The following is a 19969-nucleotide window of genomic DNA, read 5'->3' as shown; positions in this document are numbered from 1 at the left end:
CTGCCTGCCGCAGATGTATCTATCACACTGGCTAATTGCTCCGGAACAGGGTGGGAGGATGTTGACAAAAGTCATGAAGAACAAGGGACAACCTGGGTAGAGACCAGAGGAGTACAAATTATCTGGGGGCGTGAAGAGTGTCTGTGAATAAAGTAGGGCATTATAAACAAAATAGAAAACGTGGGGAAACTGGGCTGAAATCCGGTTTGGAGCACTGGAAGCCCTTTTACAGTAGTACTGAGGGAGCCTTTAGCAAAGTTTTGAACAAGGAAATGAGTGTCCAGGGCTCTGCCTTGGGAAATTGAGGATGTAATAGACTGCTTCAGGCTATTCCTGCCTAACACCCTCCTGCCTCTTTCTCTCCGTGCACTGTCCCCTCTGCCTGGTCGCCAGCCCTGTGGTTTTCTGGAGCTGTCTGGCAGGGCATGCCATGTCACCTTTGTATTAGTGATTTGATACACTGCTGTTCCCAGACTCTGAGTTCCCATTTCTGACTCCTTAGGTGTTCACTAATGTGTATGGGGCATTGAAGCACTGCATGTGTGTTGTGTAACACTATACACACTTACCTTAGACCAAGGAATACATGCTCCAGTTCAGTAAGATGATAGATCCCTCAACTCAGTTTTTATTTCAGAGCCAACATGGTTGCCCTGTAGGCAATCCCTCCCTCCCTTGCTTCATGGCCCAAGGTCTTGGAGAAACCATGCACAGTTCTGATTATCAAACCCCCGGAGGTGTATGGAAGCCTTCGTTATTCATAAAAACACTTATCCAAAATATTAATGAGAAAGAACAAAAAATTGGTGCCAATATCTACAGACAGATTTGTAAAATGCTATATTGTTGATAAATCAATTTTAGTTTTAAAATGTAAGGACAGAAGCAAAGAAAAAAATCTCTCCAGAAGTAACTATTTTTAATTGCTGACACAATTGCTTCTAGTCTCTGTCTTGTGGGGTTTTTTTGTATTAAGTCCAACAGCCTCATATAATATGCTGTTCTTTAGGGCAAACTGAAGAGCCCAACTTTCATCTTCCTGTCCCAGTGTTTCTAAACTTTTTGGTGTAGTGCCTGTTAAAATGAGCTTGAATAATAAAATTCATTATTCCTTACGTATTTACTGTCTTGGTCCTCCTTCATAAAATAACAAGGATAATTTCAACTAGTGAAGAAATTAGTTGAAATTTCTGCTGTGAACTACCTTCCTCCCTGCCCTGCCCCGCCCCCAGGATGGAAGGATAGTGCATGGGATATGTAAGGTATCTGCTGTAGACAAACCAGCAAGGTGACCTCTTCTAGAAGTGCTGGTGCTTTTCTCAGGAGGATTCAGCCACGATGTAAACCTGAACATGCCACACCCAACATTGTTGCAAAGGTCCCTAGGCTGGCCAGTGTTTTTTAGTGCAGTGACCCCTGGTAAGGTGGAGAGGCAGGTGGGACAGAGTGCAGAGGCCTTGAGCATGTTTTTAATTGCAAAATGTTTTATAAGATGAGCTTGTTAAGGCATCATGTTGTCCTGGGCATTGCTAAGAGGAAAGCCCGATTTGAAGCCAACGGGAGCCAGCCAGGATCTCCTTCCTGCCACTTTATCCCCTCTCACAGAGAAAGCTGCCTGTGTCTCTCACAGTTGTAATCCCTTGGCTTTCAATTCCACTTTGGGGTTGAAACAGAACTCTGAACCTATTCTGTATTATCAACCTCAAGATAAATCAAGGATAGATAGAGGTAGGTTTTTTCCCTCTCCCTTGGGCCTTTTCTTGTCTTTTAGGAAGTGTCTGTCATCTGTGTGGGTGGACAAACTGCTTTGTCAGTAATTGTCAGCAAGGTGTCATTTCATCTCTGAAGTCAGCTGCCAGCCCCATAGGAGTGCCTTGGCATTCTCTATAGCAGCTGTACCCCACCCCTTTGGGGATGTATATCGGATATCCCTCATATCCAGTATTTACATTTTGATTCATAGCAGTAGCAAAATTATAGTTATGAAGTAGCAACAAAGTAAGTTTATGGTTGGAGGGTCAGCACAACATGAGGAACTTTATTAAGGGGTCACAGTATTAGGAAGGTTGAGAACCACTGTTCTATAGGTTCTCCAGCAAGTCACCTGTCCACAACTCTTGTCACCGTCCACTGTGCTTGAAGCAGGTCTCTTGTCTCCTGTTGTATGCTATGCTAGCCAGTGGCGAGCATGTAGCTTCTCCTGTCTGTTCCCCACCTCCTGGTAGGGCACGTTGGGGTTATGGACCTGTCTGCCCTGCTGCTTTTACATGGGCCAGCAGTCCTGACGCCGATTGGGCTTGTGAGGGAAGCACTGAGCACACGGAGCTGCCTTCCAGGGCTGTGTTCCTGTCAACCCGACTGCAGCGTGCGGAGCATGGGCTTTCTTTAACTTGGTTTTTACTAGGCTGTATCTCTTGGAAATAATTCTGAGACAGAGTATGGCTGTAATTCAAAAAGTACTCAACTCCTTAAAATTTCTTTTAAGGTAAATAAAAAGTGTAAAGGGGTACAAGATAGGAAGGCAGAGGTCCCACACCCTTTTACTTTTGAGGCTACTGCTATTAGTATCTTTGTATGCATTCATATATCTTCTGAAAACACTCTGTAATCCTGTAGTGTAGAGTGTGTGTACTCACGTGGCATTTGAGATTTGCTTTTCTTTTTTAAACTTTACATATTTGGATGTCTTGTTATGTTTAATCAATAATATTGTGTGAACATGCTAGAATTAATTTTAATATTTCCCTTACTGGTAGACTCTTTTGCCTTTCTGTTTGAAAAGCCCTAATCGTATAGTTCTTGATTTGCCATTAACTTCAATTATGATAAACATTTACAGAGTGACTCCTGTTTCTGGCACTAGACAAAGTACGCCAGGTCATGTGCTTGAGTTATAGTGATAACTCTCTGACAGGAAGACACAAGCAGAGAGAACTTAGACCTGAACACATTCTAGAACGGATGGGTGAATGCCTGAGCATTTATTCAGTACTTCTGAGTCAACCGACAGGAGGCAAAGGAGAATCTGAAGCAGGGCTGTAAGGAAGCATGAGAGCTGGCCAGGAAGCTCGGCAGGTGGAGGCACTTGTCCCCAAGACCTGAGCCCAGTGCCATCCGCGGACCCGCATGGTAGGAAGTCAGAGATGACTTCCCCAAATTGTCCCCAGACTCTACATGTACATTGTGACATGCACATGCCTCTCCCCTCCACTGTAAGTAAATAAATGAAAGAAAAAATAGGAAGCTTTAAGTTGAAAAAGAAGGATAATGAGATTTCCTAGGGATCAAAAAAAATCATTTGATCCCCCATGGTATGATGTTTATAATTACAACATTCTTCCTTCCTTCCCCCCCCCCCAAACCTCCCATAAACCCCTTCTCCTCTTCTTCAAATTCATGGTCTGTTTTTTTAAAAAACCAATTGTTATTGCATGCATGTATATATGTATTTCCATACACATATGTTCCTAAATATAACCTATTGAGCATGTTGTTGCATGTTTTCAGGGCTGGCCATTTGTACTGGGCAACCAATAGATAAGCTCTTCTTTGGGAAGCCACCCCTCCCTCTCCCAGCTTTCCTCAGTTGCCTGTGTTCCCTGTGTGGGGCTGAGGCCTGTGGGCTTCCCATCCAGTTGGCAAGTTCATTGGTGTCCTCCTTGTTCAGCTCTCATCTGGGCTGCTGTGCTGGTCAGCTTGATGGCTGTAGCTTGTGATGTTACTAGGAGACACAATCACACAGCAAAAGGCCCGGATCCTCTGGCTTTTAAAATTCTCCTGGCCCCTATTCTGGAATAGACCCTGGAACAGTGGGAGGGTTTCGTTGATGTATCCATTGGGATTGGGCTCTGTCTTTTGATTGGTTGTGGTTTTTCTGTAGGGGTTTCTGTCTGTGGCAAAGAGAAGCTTTAGAAACAGTCATTCTTGAGGAAAAGAGATTTCTTATAAAGAATGGCCATCGGCTGGACAGGTCAGAGCACGAGTGGGGTGCAGTGGCTGAAGCTGCACTCGTTACACAGGTGGCCTAAGGAAGCATCCAACAGTGAGTGGACGGACGTGAGTTCTCTGCCCAGTTAGATGCTACCCTCTCCACCCCTTTCTCCTGTAGGGTCTACACATTGGCAGAAGCACATGGAACTCTCTTTGTATTGGTTTGATTTTTCCAAAATTTTCACCTGCCATACTCAACCATGTCATGTTTTCTTTTCACAGAGTGTAGTAATACCAAGAAATAGAGAATTCAACCATGGCCCCACGGAAGAGAGGCGGACGGGGGATTTCATTTATCTTTTGCTGTTTCCGAAACAATGACCACCCAGAAATCACCTATCGGCTTAGGAATGATAGCAACTTTGCACTTCAGACGATGGAGCCAGCGCTGCCCATGCCCCCTGTGGAGGAGCTGGACGTCATGTTCAGTGAACTCGTGGTGAGTCTCGGTTGTCCATGCTGGCATGGTTGATAAATCAGGGGAGCAGAGGAGAGGTGGGTGGGCTGGCTTGGTTTGCCAATGTTTGCTCCCTGAACTCTCACCATCCTCACTGAGCTATGAAGAAGTGTTTTAGGGGGGTGGGCTGGGGAGAGTATGTCAAAAAGGTTATATGACTCTACATCTAAAGGTTTTGTTGATGCCTTGTATAGGCAGAGTGATTTCAGCGTTTGGTGTTCAAATAGTGATAGGTAGTGCATTCAGACTTGCTCTTCCTAATTCATCCTCCTCTTTCCTCAGGCTCATACTTATGTGTATAAATAACTTTTGCAACTACCTCACACTTTCTGGGATGCCCCAGAGTCCCCAACAGCACCCCAATGCACAAATAGTATTAGTGGTATTTGAAAAGTACTCATGCTTTCCAGCTTGCCTTTGATCTTCCATGAAAGACGTTAGTCCTTAAGTACAGTAGCATTACTTAGACTAATGATAGGACTGCCGTAGGAGCAGCTGTGGGAAAGGTTTTATAGCCACCGTCACATCGTAGAGGCCACTGTTCTCAAAGGAGATGGTGGGCCAGTGTAGGACCTGTTCATCAAGAGATGCAGGCCGACTCATCACCTTCATACCAAGAGGACATTATGGCATAAAGAGAGCTACTGCAGAGGTCAGCAAGATCTTGCCTCAGTTTACTACTCTGAATTTGTCTATTTGTGTATAGGAAGTCATGTGGTTTTTTTGAGCTGGTTTTCTGAAAAGTGTAGGGGAAACACCTCTCAGGTGTGATGCAATATAGAAGCCAGAACGGACCACAGCAGGTAGGGTCTTGTGCCTGACTCTTACGGGTGCTCCATGAAGTCACAGGAGTACTGGCTCCTCACAGCCAGCATTTCCTAATGGTTTGTTCTCCTTGGACCGTGTCGATGGTGTGGCAGGAGCTAGAGTGTGTGGCCTCTTGTTGATCCCTAGGGCAGAGAGCAGGCTGTGTTGATCCCTAGAGCAGAGATCTGCCTGCCAGGGGACCGGCACTGTTGTTCTAGCTTTTGCAGATAAGACTTAAGAAAGGGAATGATGAGCCAGCATGAGAGCCTGAGGAGCTGAGGTCTGCGTTTTAGCCTCCTGAGGGGAGAAAGGAACCTATTTTTTGAGCAGAGTTGATTAGGATAAAAAGAGATAGCTTATGATTGCATATTTGTACTTTAGGACATTGAATATTTTATCCATTCTCCCTTCTCTACTTTAAGAAGAACTTTATTTTAGGCTTCAAATCCAAAAGCTCTAACCAGCTGTGATGGGGCATGCTTGCAATCCTAGCCCTTGAGAAATGAGGTGGGAAGACTGGGAATTCAAGGTCATTCAAGTCTTCTGTCCTACTGTGAACTCAAGGCCAGCCTGGGCTGCACTCAAGCACATGCGCGCACACATATCCATACACATATATGTATGCACATATGTGGCTAGGGATATAGTTCAATTGGTAAGCTCCTGCCTAGCATTCCAGATAGCCTGCCTTGAGTTTTCCCATATCTGGGACCACCCTGACACTGAGCACCTTAAGGGAGGAAGAGCCTCTTGGCTTTAAGTCTACAGTGACAGGAAGGCTGGGGTGTGGCACTGCTAGTTAGTCACACGTGTCTGATGACAGGAAGCAGAGACGTTCAGAGAGCGGTTCTCCTTTGAATCACTCCAGGACTCCAGCCCGTGGAACTCTGCTGCCTTCATTCAGGGTGGGTCTTGCATGCTCAGTTAAATCTTTCTGAGAACACCCTCATAGACCATGCCCAGACTTGTGTATCCATGACAGTGACTCTAAATCTTCATGAGTTGACAGTGAAGATTAACCATGTCACCTGGAGTCGGTCCCCCACACTGCATAAACTGGGCATGACGACTCAGGAAGATCAGAAATTCAAGGTTATCCTAGGTCCCACAGCAAGTGTGAGGCCATCCTGGGATACATGAAACCCTGTCTCAAACAAAATAAAACAAGCAAAGCATACACACAAAGGAAGTTAGACTTGACCTTCAGTTGCTGATCCAGTCCCAGAGGGGATGGATCAGGAGGGTCTAGCATCCCCAGAAGAGCAGAGCTCCTCTTCCACAGGGACCATGTGTATGCGTGGTTTGGGTTGTACAATAGGCGATGAGGAACATGGCCAGGGAAGACTCTCATCAAGTGACCTGTCACTGGAACGAAAGGCTGGGAAGAGGGCCAGGAGGTCATGTTAATAGCTGTCCAGCCTTTCAAGCTGGCTTCTGCTGTGACAGTGAATCCTTCGTGGTCCCAACAGCAAAGCTTCACCCTGCGCTAATGCTCTCCCAGGGTACCTGCAGTTCTGTTCCCTGAAAGGAAGCAGCAATCGCCATGCCTTAGTCTGCAAGTAGCGTGCCACTGGGGCCCACTTTTCATTGCAAGCCTAGATCACATGGACACGTTTGAGAACACGGGCTAAGAAAGTGTCTTTCTTTGTAGGGGTTGGCACCACTAGTCACATGGTCAAGGCTGAGGTCACTGAGATGGCCAGAGGATGCATAGTCTTCTCCCAGGGAGGGGCTGTGAATCACGCCATGATGACTGTGGCGAAGGGCAGTCTTGCTGCATTTATGGCTTGGTTTTACTTCCTGCTCAAAGTGCTTTACAACTGAAAGTGTATCTCTGAGGAGAGGTGTGCCACTGGGAGCTGAAGGCCTTGAGGGCTGCAGTGCCCCTGGAGAGCTAGCATCCCTGCATATCCTGTTCTGAGTCAGTGCTGTCTTCAGCTTGTCCTGTCAGACCCCTGAGTTGAGACCTATCAGGAGCTCGCAGTGGCAGCTCCATGTACATCTTGGAGACTGCTGCTCTGCATTCAGAGGGAGAAAATTCCACTCTCTGCTTATTGATGTCTCTATTGTGTATGAGAAAATTGCCTACAGCTGCGAGTTGTTAAAAAAACCAATGCCAAACCAGAACCTTAAGCCAAAACCATTGGAAAACAAATTATCTTGAGGTTTGTGTCTGTCCTGGTGAGTGACGATGGATTTTTGTCTACCTCTTACTTCAGGGACTTAGACCACAAATCCTTTCAATTGCCACGGGAGGCCTGAGGCTAGAGAGGTGGGCTCAAAGCTTCTGGAAGCTGTTTCTCTGGGTTCTCCTGTACAGTTACAGTGATCCCGCTCTGCCTTATCCCAGGAAGGGAGTGGTGGCAGAGAGGGCTCTGGTCAGCACGGCTGCCTGCTTTGCCTGCAGTTTAGTGGGATTTCTTTCAAGGCAGGTTCTATTTGAATTTGAGCTTGATTCCTTTTCTGTAAAATGAGGGTCACACAATCTCAGTGAGAGAGTTTCTGTAAAGATTGAAGATTACTAAAACAACATCAGAGACCAAACACAAAATGTTGGCACCTAGCTGGATCTGGTATTACAAGACTAAATTCCAAGCTACTTGGGAGGTTGAAGAAGGAGGCTCCTAAGTTCAAAGCCAGCCTGGGTAACATAATGAGACCTTGTCTTAAATAAGTTGAATGCTTTGTATATTATCTCATGGGAGAGGGCCTAGATTCAATCTCCAGTACAGAAAGGAGGAAGGAAGGAAGGAAGGAAGGAAGGAAGGAAGGAAGGAAGGAAGGAAGGAAGGAAGGAAGGAAGGAAGGAAACAGGCAGGCAGGCACCTGGGACATTATAGTCTACAACTAAGAGTAGCAGGATGGGAGGGAATTCAAGTCTTTTCTGAGGACAAAACTTTCAGCAAATATCCAGTTTTCCCCCTTTCTTCGAATCTAATCTGCTTGCGGTGTGAGCCCTGACTTGCTGGCCCCTTTCCTTCTGCATCTGCTGGAAAGCGTCTTATCTGAGAGGGGTATTGTCCCTTATCCTGTCTGATGAGTCACTTGTGACATTCCTAAAAAGTGATATAAGTGGCTTTCTTTCAGAACAGCCTTGCAGCTTTATCATCTCATTAATGAAGCAAACCTGGAAGGAGGTTGAGCCTGTGACCCTTTAAAGAAACAGCCAGGAAGGGTGCCTTCAGTGTCGCTCTGCTCTGCCACAAGCAGGGCAGTAAGAACTGGAGACACTTGGCCCACAGCTTTTTTTTTTTTTTTTTAATTGTTATTCCTTCTGCTGGGGGATCAAACCCAGGGCTTTGCATTTGCTGGACAAGTGCTGTATCACCAAGCTAGACCAGCCCACCTCCTGTCCCCTCCACTCACTACTTCTTAGGATATTGTTTGCCATAACACATTTACCTGTTCACCGTGTTCGCCTACGCGATATATAGCCCTAACTGCAGCCACCGCCAAAACCAATCTAGACATTTTGGTTGCTCTTAAGATAACCCTCATGCTCACCACTTGCCATCCATTCTGAAAGCCCCCGAACTACCTGTGTCTTGGGAATCTCTTGGACAGTTTGAACAAATGGAATCACAACATGTAGAGCGTAGTAACTGCCATCCTTTATGGAATATTGTGATATCTAAATTCACCCATTGTGTAGATGCCATTTCTTCATTTCTAACCATTGCCAAACCATCCCATTATTGAGATATGTCACATTTTAAGAATCCATTCAACATTGATGATTATTTTAGATTTTATTTTCATATTTTGTCAGCTAAGAATATTATGAAAAATGTTGCTATAAACATGTATAAAGAACTTTTTGCATGTAAATATGTTGTGGCTTTCATGGTTACAGACCTACACAAGCAGAGGGGCTTAGGCCTAAAAGATTCTGTTTAACTTTGAGAGCTGTCAGTCTGTTCTAAAGTGGCCGAACTAAGACACCACACACACACACACACACACACACTCTCTCTCTCTCTCTCTCTAATAAATGAATGTGTGTGTGTGTGTGTGAGAGAGAGAGAGAGAGAATGTTATGCAATGTGTATATGCAAGCATATATACTACACCTATGGCGGTCCTAAAGACAGCTCTGTGAAGTCAGTTTTTACCTTTATGTGATTTCTGAGAATTGAACTCAGAACATCAGGCATGTTCCACAAGAGCCTTTACCCTGCTGAGCCATTTTGCCTGATATAATAAACTTTTCAACATCTTTGCCAACACTTGTTTTTTATTCATCCTTTCCCACTTCCTTTCCAGTATGTTCTGTTCTATGGTATATGTGTATATTGTCTAAAGTAAGATTTCCTGAGAATTTCTAACTCCTATGGATTATTACAACTGAGTCACTCATTGACATATCTGATCAGTTGGTGCTGTGTGTTTTATGCCATTTGATCATAACCCACCCCGTTCTCTACCCCTGCCTGTTCTCCTCCCTTAGCCCCTCCATTTCTTACTCTTTGTTCTTTGCCTAGATCAAAATAAAGAGCATGACTGATCTGTGGTAGCAGCAGTGCCTTACAATTAGATGCAGCTGTGTTCATTCCATACTTAGATGGTCTCATCTGACTTATCTTGGAAGCACCCGACACAGCCCTGTAAATTGTCTTGCTCAAGTAGCTTGCATTACAATATTTTCAATAGACTCCTTTGAGGATAAGCAGACAATGCGTTACTTAGCCACAGATTGATTATTCTGGTGTGAGTGTGTGCTAAGTGCCAGTCTGTGCTGGATCCCAAGTCCTTGATGATGCTCTAGAGCAGTGACGCCAGGCCTCTCAGCATGCAACCCTGTCACATTTGACCCACTGCTGAGAGAGGGTCTGCTTCCTGTCACATGTGACCTGATTGCTGAAAGAAGGGCCTCTTCCTGTTACATATGACCCAGTGCAAAGACAAGGCAGCTCAGACTCAAACATGCAGTTTTTGGTTTTGCTTTTTTTAAGAGAAGAGGATTTATTCACCCAAATTTCATGATAGGTTTTTTTTGGAATAAAATCCCCCATCTTTCTTCCAACACTACTGTTCTTTGGCATGTGCATATCTTAGTCACTCCCTGTTCTACTAAAGTGCATTTGTACCTCATCTCAGGAAACGCTCTTAAAATCCTTTAACTCATTCTTTGAGAATTTCACAATATGTACAATGCATTTGGTCATGCCTACCCTCCATTTTCCCTCCAGTTCCTCCTACCTGCCCCACCCCCACTGTCTTCCGTTCTTCTTTGACCTCCCAGTCTTCTTTCCTTAACCCAGTGACTCTAGTCATTGCTGTCCATGTGTTATGGGTGTAGGACCATCCACTGGAGTATGGTCCTACTCTCCTGAAGAGCGTGGATGCTCCTATCTCCACAGTCTTCAGTTGTGGAGATCCTCAGCTAGAGGTGGGTCTTCATGAGCCCCCACTCTATCTATGCCAGGATTATGACTGATTTGATCTTGTGTTAGGGTCTTGTGTGGGCAAGCACACTTGCTGTGAGTTCATGTATGCAGCAGGCCTATCTTGAATACAATTTTGCTGTAGTCTTCTTGTGCTGGTTCTTGTTTGTCAACTTGACATAGTCCTAGACATACCTGGGAAGACAGAATCTAATCTGAGAAAATGCCTTCACAAGATTGGCCTGTGGGACATTTTCTTAATTGATTGACACAGGAGGTTCAAACCCAGAGAGTGCTGCCACTCCTGGACAAGGTCTGCAGTATCTAAGAAAGCAAGCTGAGCAAGCCAGAAAGCAGCACTCCTCTGTGGCTTCTGCTTCAGCTATTGCCTCCAGTGTCCTGCCTTTAGCTCCTGCATTGACTTTCCTCAGTGCTGGAGTATTATCTGGAAGTGTAAGATGAAATAAACCCGTTCTTCCATAGACTGATTTGGGTCATGGTTCTTATCACAGCAACAGAAACCCAACTAAGACACTTCCCAATGTCTTGTTCTTATAATCTGTGCCCACTTCTCTGCTGTGTTCCCTGAATGATGTTATAGGGAATATGTCTTAGGTAGAGTTTTACTGCTGTGAACAGACACCATGACCAAGGCAACATTTAATTGGGGCTGGCTTACAGGTTCAGAGGTTTAGTCCATTATTATCAAGGTGGGAGCATGGCAGAGTCTGGACAGACATGGTGCAGGAGGAGCTAAGAGTTCTACATCTTCATTTGAAGGCTGTTAGCAGAATACTGTTTCCAGGCAGCTAGGATGAGGGTCTTAAAACCCACACCCACAGTGACACACCTACTCCAACAGGATTATACCTTCTAATTGTGCCATTCCCTGGGCCAACCATATACAGAATATATCATTGTCCCATTTAGGATTGAACACTCTACAATTCTGTGAGTCTTTGTATTAATCACCGTCCACTGCAGTAATAAGCTTTTCTGATGAGGATTGAAAGGAACACTCTTGGCATAGTGATACATCTTTAGAAAACATTTTGATGCACTTCTGTTTAGTAAAGCAATAATGGGCTCTCCTGTAGGTTCAATGCTCACCCAATCAAGTGCTTTTGGCCAGGTTTACAACACTGGGCACGAGTTCAGCCCTGTGCAGTGGGCCTTGCTTCCAATCAGAAAGCACCTGGTTACTCCTGGAACATTGATGTCACTATTGCACCAATGGGCATATTTTATCAGATCAGTCATTCTTATAGCTCTCAGACTCCATAGTGAGACTATCGATGACTCAGAAGCTTGCATAACATTTTCTAACACCATGAAAGTTAACTACTAGGGTAAAAGCTTCCGAGTCAGTACCAGATTGATTTCTTTATGTTCTGTAACCCAACTGTGTGGGGTTTTCAGTCATAGGATCTAACCATCATGTTCTGGTGATGAACCAATAATTGAGGAGTGGATGCTTCATTTGTGTGGTTTATGGGGCCTCCCAACAGTGTAATGAGCAGAATTCTACATCTGGACCTGACTTTAGCATTAGACTCCCATATAGATTGTTCTGTTTAAACTGGGGTGTGATTTTGTGTGTTTATTTTATTTTCCTTTTTAGAAAGCTCTCAAGACTATAGATTATTCTGTCCTGCTAGCCATGAGAATTACCTCCTTTTTAAGGGTTTTGAAATATTTTTTCTTATTACTGGGGCTATTATAAGCTCTTTTTAATCGTCTGTTATCATCAGAATCAATGAGAAGTTACATCATGTTTTAGCTCGTTTTTTAAAATGTTCCTTTGACCTAAACTAAAATCATGGCTAAGAACAGAAAGATTTTTACAAGAACTATCTACCTGTCTCCATTGAAAGATGGGGAGAAAATGGCTAGCGGGAACCGTAATTTTAGACTGATAGAAGAAAAAATTCTGATTGTAAGGAGTCATGGTTTTGATCTATTGTTTTTTAATTAGAACTTTAGGATTTCTGGTAACCAAGCAGAAGAAATCAGATTTTATATGTAGAATACCTGCAGAGCATTCAGTTGTCTAGAAGCCAAGAACCAGAAACAAATGAAGGCATTAGGATTCAGACTGCTGTGGTTCTATGGGGTTTATTCTCATCTGACAGACTAATAAAGGACAAGAGGAAATCTCTAGCTAAAGGACACAATTGGTTGGCAGTGAAGGAAAAAAAAAACATTGAGTAGATTTTCCAATAACACTTTGCATTTTTAAGTAAATTAACCTGATATGTTCTAGGTAAAAACTGCTTATGCCAGTATGACAATATGCATTACATCACAAAAGGAAGTGACAGTGTAGATATGGATGTAAGTGTGTGATGTGCTATGTGTCACTGAGGTGTGACCTGCTGCCAATGTGCAGTTGGCTTGAAGGAGATAAAAACTGATCCTGATAGTAAATGCAAAACTTGATAAACAAATTGCTCTGGCCCTGACATTAGCTAATGGTTTATAATATAGGCTAATGTTGATCTGTGTGGTTTTACATGCCTGTATCTGTTGTGTTTTCTTACAGAACATTGTGTTGCTTCTAAAATCAAAGAAGGGCTGGGAACAGAGTTTTATCCCAGTAGATGTTATATATTTCTTTGTTCTGGCTCAGACCCTGACTGCTAAAAAAATCCTTCAGTGGTCAAAATGTTTTTGTAAGTTTCCTTCTAGTTCTCTGTTTACCAAAGCTGAGGGAAAAACTATCTTCCAATCTTGTGTGTCTTACCAAGATCATTACAAGACATTTTATAATAAGCTATTAAACTTAGATTTTCTTTTTTTACTTCATGTTTGATATAGTGCTGTCAGTCCAGTTGTTCTTTGTCTCTGAATCCTTCCTAATGTTAGATCTAAGAGATGGGGTGAGAGGGACATGAAGACAGACAGAAACAGGAGCAGCTTCTTGTTTAATTGAAGCAGTGGCTGGAGTGGTGGCACTGTCCCAGGCCTGTGGAAATGGAGACAGGCCATCTTCGGCTGTACTCAGAGTTTGTAGTCAGCCTTGGGCTACTGGGATAGTGTCTCCAAGCAAACAAACAAACACCACTGTAAATCTATAAATGCTGGGCAGTGGTGGTGCACACCTGTAATCCCAGTGCTCTGGGAGGCAGAGGCAGGCGGATTTCTGAGTTTGGGGTCAGCCTGATCTACAGAATGAGTTCCAGGACAGCTAGGGCTGCACAGAGAAACCCTGTCTCAAAAAAAAAAAAACAAAACTCCAAAACAACAACAACAGCAACAAATCTATAAATTAATTATGCTATTGAAAAGATAACTTTAGATCCCTTTGGTTCTTATCAGTTCTAATAATATGAAACCTAAGAGACCTTGAGTGGTGTATAATTGCTTACTGTGGGCTATAACTGGAAAACATGACCAGTTAATTTAGTCCTTAGGCTCCCAGGTGCAAATTACACAGCCAAGGGTCTGTACTGCATAGCGACTCTGTGCTTGACCCCACTAGGGGCTAACAGGCCAAGGGCCTGCTTTGATCTCTGTATGTCACTGTAGGCTTTGGGTAAGCTTCCAGGTATACTTTTTTCTTGTACTTAATTTTGTTTAAACGTTTGTTATTTGACAGTTTCAGAGATGAAAATCTAACATTATAATTATTCCCCCACCTTTCACTTTAGAATGTCCCTTAGTAATGGCTAGAAGGATCTAAACACAATTTCCTGAGAGTTTATCCTGATGCCATGAGAGTCATCCTCACCACACATGACCCTAGCCCAACATGAGCAGGTCACGTCTCAGTTCTAGATTATCTGTGAATGTGCTCACTGCACTCAGAACCCGCCCCACTAACGTCCCAGTCCAGAGCGCCTCCACTTGCAAAACCGCTCTTGATTCTCCATTCTCGCTCCGCTCAGTGGCCAGCTCTGTCTTCAGCTCTGCTTTTGCTGGCTCATGGATGAAGAGCTGGAATTTTCTTTGTTGAAAAAAATATTTCCCCTTTTAGAAGCTACATATTTTTCTCTTATCCAGTTTTAAATGGATTCATTAAAAACACTCTATAGCTGCCAGCTTCTTACTTCTGCACATTGCAAAATTCAGGAACAAAGTTCAACGCAGTGACTGAAGGCCAACACAATAAACACAGTGACTGAAGGCCAACGCAATAAACACAGGCTTGTTTTCTGGAAAGATGGGCAACACCAAATTTAGACGGAGCCAGAAAGCCGTTTCTCCTTCTCTCTCCAGTTAACTTGAGTTTCTTTAGTGGCTAACACTTCATGTCAGACCTGGGTTGCAGATGCAGCTGTGCACTTTCAGAGAGCAGAATGGTGCAGGCATCCTAACTATTATATCTCCAGGGCCTGGAGTAGTGCCTGGTCCAGAGAGGATGCACAGTGCATCCTTGTTGCCTGGATGCTGTGCGAGTGGATCCTAGTGGTTAAAGCTTAGCATGTGAAATGTGTATTAAGTATTGGAGTGTGTGTGTGTGGTGTCTGTGTCTGTGGAGTGAGTACTCCAGCGGCTGGGTTTGTTTTGTGACTATTTCTTGGAGTAATGATGATACATTTGGGCTGATGTTTGGACCCCTCTCCACCTGCTGTCATCTTTTCTATTCATCTTTCTCATTTGGATGTCACTATGGGTAAGTCATAGTGCCCTGCAGGAAGGGGACCAGATTAAAAGAACAAAGGTGACAAGGTTTAAGAAATCATTTTACTCTTAAATCTGTCTACCAAGGGCTAGGGAGATAGCTCAGTCTTGTAAGTGTGAGGACCCGAGTTCAGATGTCCAGCACTAGCCTAAGAGCCCAGTGCAGCTCGTAATGCCAGCATTGGAGTAGGGGAGGGGCAGACTGGTGGACTCCAGATTGGTTGGCTGGCCCGTCTGCCTGGGTCAATAAGCTCCAGGTTCAATGAGATGAACATCTGCAAGCACACATGCACATTTCCACATGAACACCCCCAACACACACACACACACACACACACACACACACACACACACACACACACCACAATGAACAAAGTTTCTCAAGTATATATTACTTGGTGAAGTAAGTATGTAACTATGCTGTGGGAAGAGCCTCTGCTGGATTGTCTTTTGACCCAATTAATGCTGAAATGTGTCAGAAGAGATGCCAAACAAGTCTCTTGAGTGTGTGGGAGGGGTCTGGGCTCCAAGAGCAGAGCTGGCTTGAACAAGGCTTGCTCAGTGACCTGCAGGGAGCGCTGGCTCCAGCCTCCAATAGGCCTCTGGGGTGTCTTACAGTCTGTCACTATGGCTGGCTCAGTCTCTCCATTCAGTTCGCAAAACACTACTTAGAAATGCCCCATATTAAATACTCAACTGAAGTTTCACTGGAGTCTAGTTCTGAAAATGGGTATGTGGGGAAATGATTTAGCTACTTAGAACACTGATTTGGTTTAGAGGACTGGCAAGCTGCTGCTGCTTCAGATTAATTAAAAGTTCAAGTCACCCCAATGGATTTCTAGTCACAGAACCAAAGCTGAAGAACTGTAGGTGTAGCTGTAGAGTTTGTCTAGCCAACAGGATATAATTTGTATTGTCTGCTCCTAAGGGGAAAGAAAGGAAATAAAGTCAGTAAAGCCTTAGTAGTAAGATGCTAAACATTCTGTTAGTCATCCTTTGCTTGTGGGGTTTCTCTCTTGTTTGTCTGTAGCACATGAAAACATGTCTCTCAGACACAGAACATTACCTAGGAGATGGTGAATCATCCTGTGGTATTCTGTGTAGTGACTTAGGGTGTTGGCAGAAGTGCTATGGGCTAAAGCCCTCAGAATCTGTCTGTGAACATGCCCAGTCCTTTCTGGGAGGAAAGCTTTCTGTTGCAGACCTTCTCCTTTCTGGCCTTCCTGACTTGTAGGAGCAGAAGTATGCCTCCAAACTGTCAAAAATTGAATCGAACTGTCATATTTCAACTACCACCCTAAAAATAAAACAGTGTTTTCATGGTCATTTGTGATTAAGTTTTAAGTGGTGTTAGCAACCCATGACTCTTGGGTGTGTCAGGTCTTGGTGGGGCTGGATGCTTGTAAGTTTAATGGGTTAGTGCAATTTAATAGAGTATTCCTCCATGCATTCACTTTCTGTCAGAGGATCACGCCTTGGTATCCACATTCCTCATCTGCTCTTTTCTATTTATCATTCATGTACCTCTGACCTGTGCTCTGGTTCCTGATCCCCCTAGAGTTTGACTTCTGGTATTGTAGAGCTGTACTATGGGAAAGGGGGTTCCGTCCTGAGAGGGCACTGGGACTGCTGGTATACCCTTGAGGTAATCCAGAGAAGGTTACAACCCACCCTGTCTGTAGGAAACTTGGGTGGGACCAGACTCTGGGAGGTGGATTTGTTTGCCATGGGAAATTTTGTAGGAGGAAAGTAAAGGCTTGTTTGAGTAATAGGCTTGGGAGTTCTATGAACTGTGTACATGAAATCAGATAGAAGGTTAGCTTGTCAAGGAACATTATAAAGCAAAACAAAACACAACAAAAACAACCTCCAAACATAATAAACATACAGAATGGCAAACGGATGAGCAGGGTACCCCAAGGGCTTTAGCAAAACTCTTTGTCCTTGTTTTTCTTACTCTCCACCCCCTCTTCTGGGATTGCACAAATGCCATCCTAACCTCTGTCTAAATGTACATTCATGTCTGTGAACGGATGAGCTGACCTCATTAGAAATAGACGACTGGTCTACTGCACCCTACAGAACCTCCAGGAGGCTGGAGGTCTTACATGTAATCTTACATTTCAATCACTTAAAATCTCGGAAAACAGAGATTGTCACAAAGTACTAATCTACTCATTCAAGACCTTTATTGTATATTATTTCAAAATGTCTTCCTTTGCTTTATCTAGCAAATCAATGTGTTTCCTTTTATTGATGTGTCCCATGCTGATTGTTTTCTGATTTATGTATGTTTCTCCTTTGAGCTACTTAGTCACACTGAAAGGTAAGTGTAGGGCTGATGAGGTTTCTTTGTCCACACTTTTTCAGAGTGGAGGCTTAAGAATCTGTTTTGTTAGGGCTAAGCCTAGAACTATGGTTCCCACCGCTGGCCCTCCCTCAGCTCTTTTCTTCATTTAAATACGTCTTTGTTCAAGATGTTAGGAAAAAATACATGTTCTATAAATAAACGAAGAGGCCATTACAATCTTTGTTGAGAGGAGTCTTTAAGGGTTTTCTGTGAGTTTTAAGTTTGTAGGAAACAGGCTTTCTAGGGAGAGGGATGGTGCTGAGTCAGCACAAAGCATTATCTTGTCACTCACTAGGTCATTGTCAGTTAACTTCAAAGATCTAGCTCAAAATAATAAAATGAAGAAGCAAGCTTTTGTAGCCTGTGTGAGGAGGAGGCCATCCAAACTGAAGTGTGGCGAGATGCATATGCAGCCTGGTGGTCTTGGCTTTCTGCTAAGCACACTTGTTAATCTTAGTGGGAAACCCAACACCCTAGGACTAGGGCTCCTCATGGTGTTGCTGCTAGTAACAAAAGCCATGGCAAGGATGTGACTTGGATGGTAAAGTGTTCAGCTAGCAAACACAGAGCCCTGGGTTCCATCTCCAACATCCAGTACTTCCTGTGTGGTAGGTCTCAACTGTAAAAAAGGTTCCAAAGGGCTTTTTATTAATATTAATATTAATGTTACCTAATTAAACTGTTAAGTTATTAAATTAATTATTAAGGAGCTTTGGGGAATGATTGACCTAAATGCCATCTATACTAATAAAATTTTTGAAAATGTTCAAAGATGATGATATTTCATTGAAGTGATTTGTGGTATTGAATAAAAGTTGTGTGTAAAGTGGTAGACTTGGCACTTGCTCCACAGGACACACAGCCTTCCTTTCCCTCCGCACAGACTACTTTCTTTCTCAGAGCTCAGTGAAGTGCATCTCCAGGTTATGTCAGGTGTGCTGTCTATCTCTGACTCCAAGAATTTGTTTTCCTGTTGCTCTAACAGTACACTGGTTTTGTGTGTGTGTGTGTGTGTGTGTGTGTGTTTCTGAGGCTTCATTGAAGTATAATTTACACATTATAGAACAGTTTGATTATAGTATAGTTATACAGCAGTCACCACCCTAGGAAAACAGATTTTTCTGACTCCACAAGACTTATTTGTTATATATAAAACTTATATAAAGAGATACTACTTGAAATATAAGCTGTAGTGATCCCAATTCAGTGGTTGCCTCTTTCAGTTTCTGGAATAATTATCAAAATGAATACAGTCATGAAACAAATGCATAAGAACAGGCAGTCAGTGCATGGAAAGTTAGATTCAGCACTAGTTGTCATTAGGAAAATGCAAAATAAGACCGTATTGGATAGCTTCTGACTTACAGAAAGATTGTTCACACTGAAAGGTCATGCTCCAAAGTGTTGATGAAAATGTGGAGGAACTGGAATGCCTTATCTTGCTCCTTTGCTATGTCAAAAACGTATTCTTAAGATTTTTTAAGCCAACCATAGTGGTTCATGCTGTAATCTCAACATTTGGGATTGCCGTGCAGGGATAAAGAATTGTTTTGACTTTTCAGAACTCATATAAAGCGGGCCACAGAGGCAAGTATCTGTATTACCTGTGCTCCTACAGAAAATCCCTCCTGAGGCAGGAGGATTGCTACAAATTTGAGGCCAGTCTGGGGAACTTAATGAGTTCCAGGTTAGCCTAAAAACCACAGGAAGAAGAAAGGAAATAAGCAACAAGAATAGTTTTGTTTTACTGTGAGTGTGATGTGTGTCCATGCGTGTGTGGGAGCGCAGATGCATGCACTCATGTACCATGATATATGTATGGTGCTTAGGGGACAGCCTCAAGTACTTCCTTACCCTCCACCTTATTTGAGATAGATGTCTTCTCTTTACCCTTGTCCCCACCAGAGCTGAACTCTGAGGACTTTGCTGCCTCTACCTCCTACCTCCCGTAGGAGCACAGAGATTACAGATGGTTGCCTCTGTGCCCTGCCTTATATGTGTTCGAGAAATTCAAACCAGTTCTTTATCCCAGCATGGCAAGGGCCTTCTCCACGGAGTCATCTCCCAGACCCTCAGTTTTAATCTGTAAAATCAGTTGGTTCCACTTTGAAACCCTCCCAGTTCCCATCCTGACCTTTCTTTCCTCCTACCTTATATTTTCCCTCCTGCATTCCTGTGTGTCAGATACTGGCAATAAATGCAAAGATGAACAGAACAAACTAGGCTACTGTCCTCTAGGAACCTGTGCACAATGGGAGGGAGACAAGCCAATAACCTGACCATGATCATGCGAAAAATGCTTTAGGGCACTGAGGAACTGGCCATCCCAGGACAGACATACCCACTATTTGAAGTGGG

General features: G+C 43.6%; 1 protein-coding gene across 3 annotated transcripts in view; it reads left to right on the top strand.

Annotated features, from left to right (window-relative positions):
* Window positions 1-19969, top strand: part of Daam1 (dishevelled associated activator of morphogenesis 1) — a 164601-nt gene that overhangs the window by 61361 nt on the left and 83271 nt on the right. For all 3 annotated transcript variants that reach the window (XM_052185688.1, XM_052185687.1, XM_052185689.1), the window contains one exon: window positions 4213-4429. In XM_052185688.1, coding sequence (XP_052041648.1) covers window positions 4247-4429 — 183 coding nt within the window. In that variant the 5' untranslated portion in view covers window positions 4213-4246. The remainder of the gene's footprint in view (window positions 1-4212; window positions 4430-19969) is intronic.

Source organism: Apodemus sylvaticus, chromosome 6 (assembly GCF_947179515.1).
Source record: "Apodemus sylvaticus chromosome 6, mApoSyl1.1, whole genome shotgun sequence".
NCBI lineage: Eukaryota > Metazoa > Chordata > Mammalia > Rodentia > Muridae > Apodemus > Apodemus sylvaticus.
This window is presented reverse-complemented; position numbering and strand designations above follow the sequence as displayed.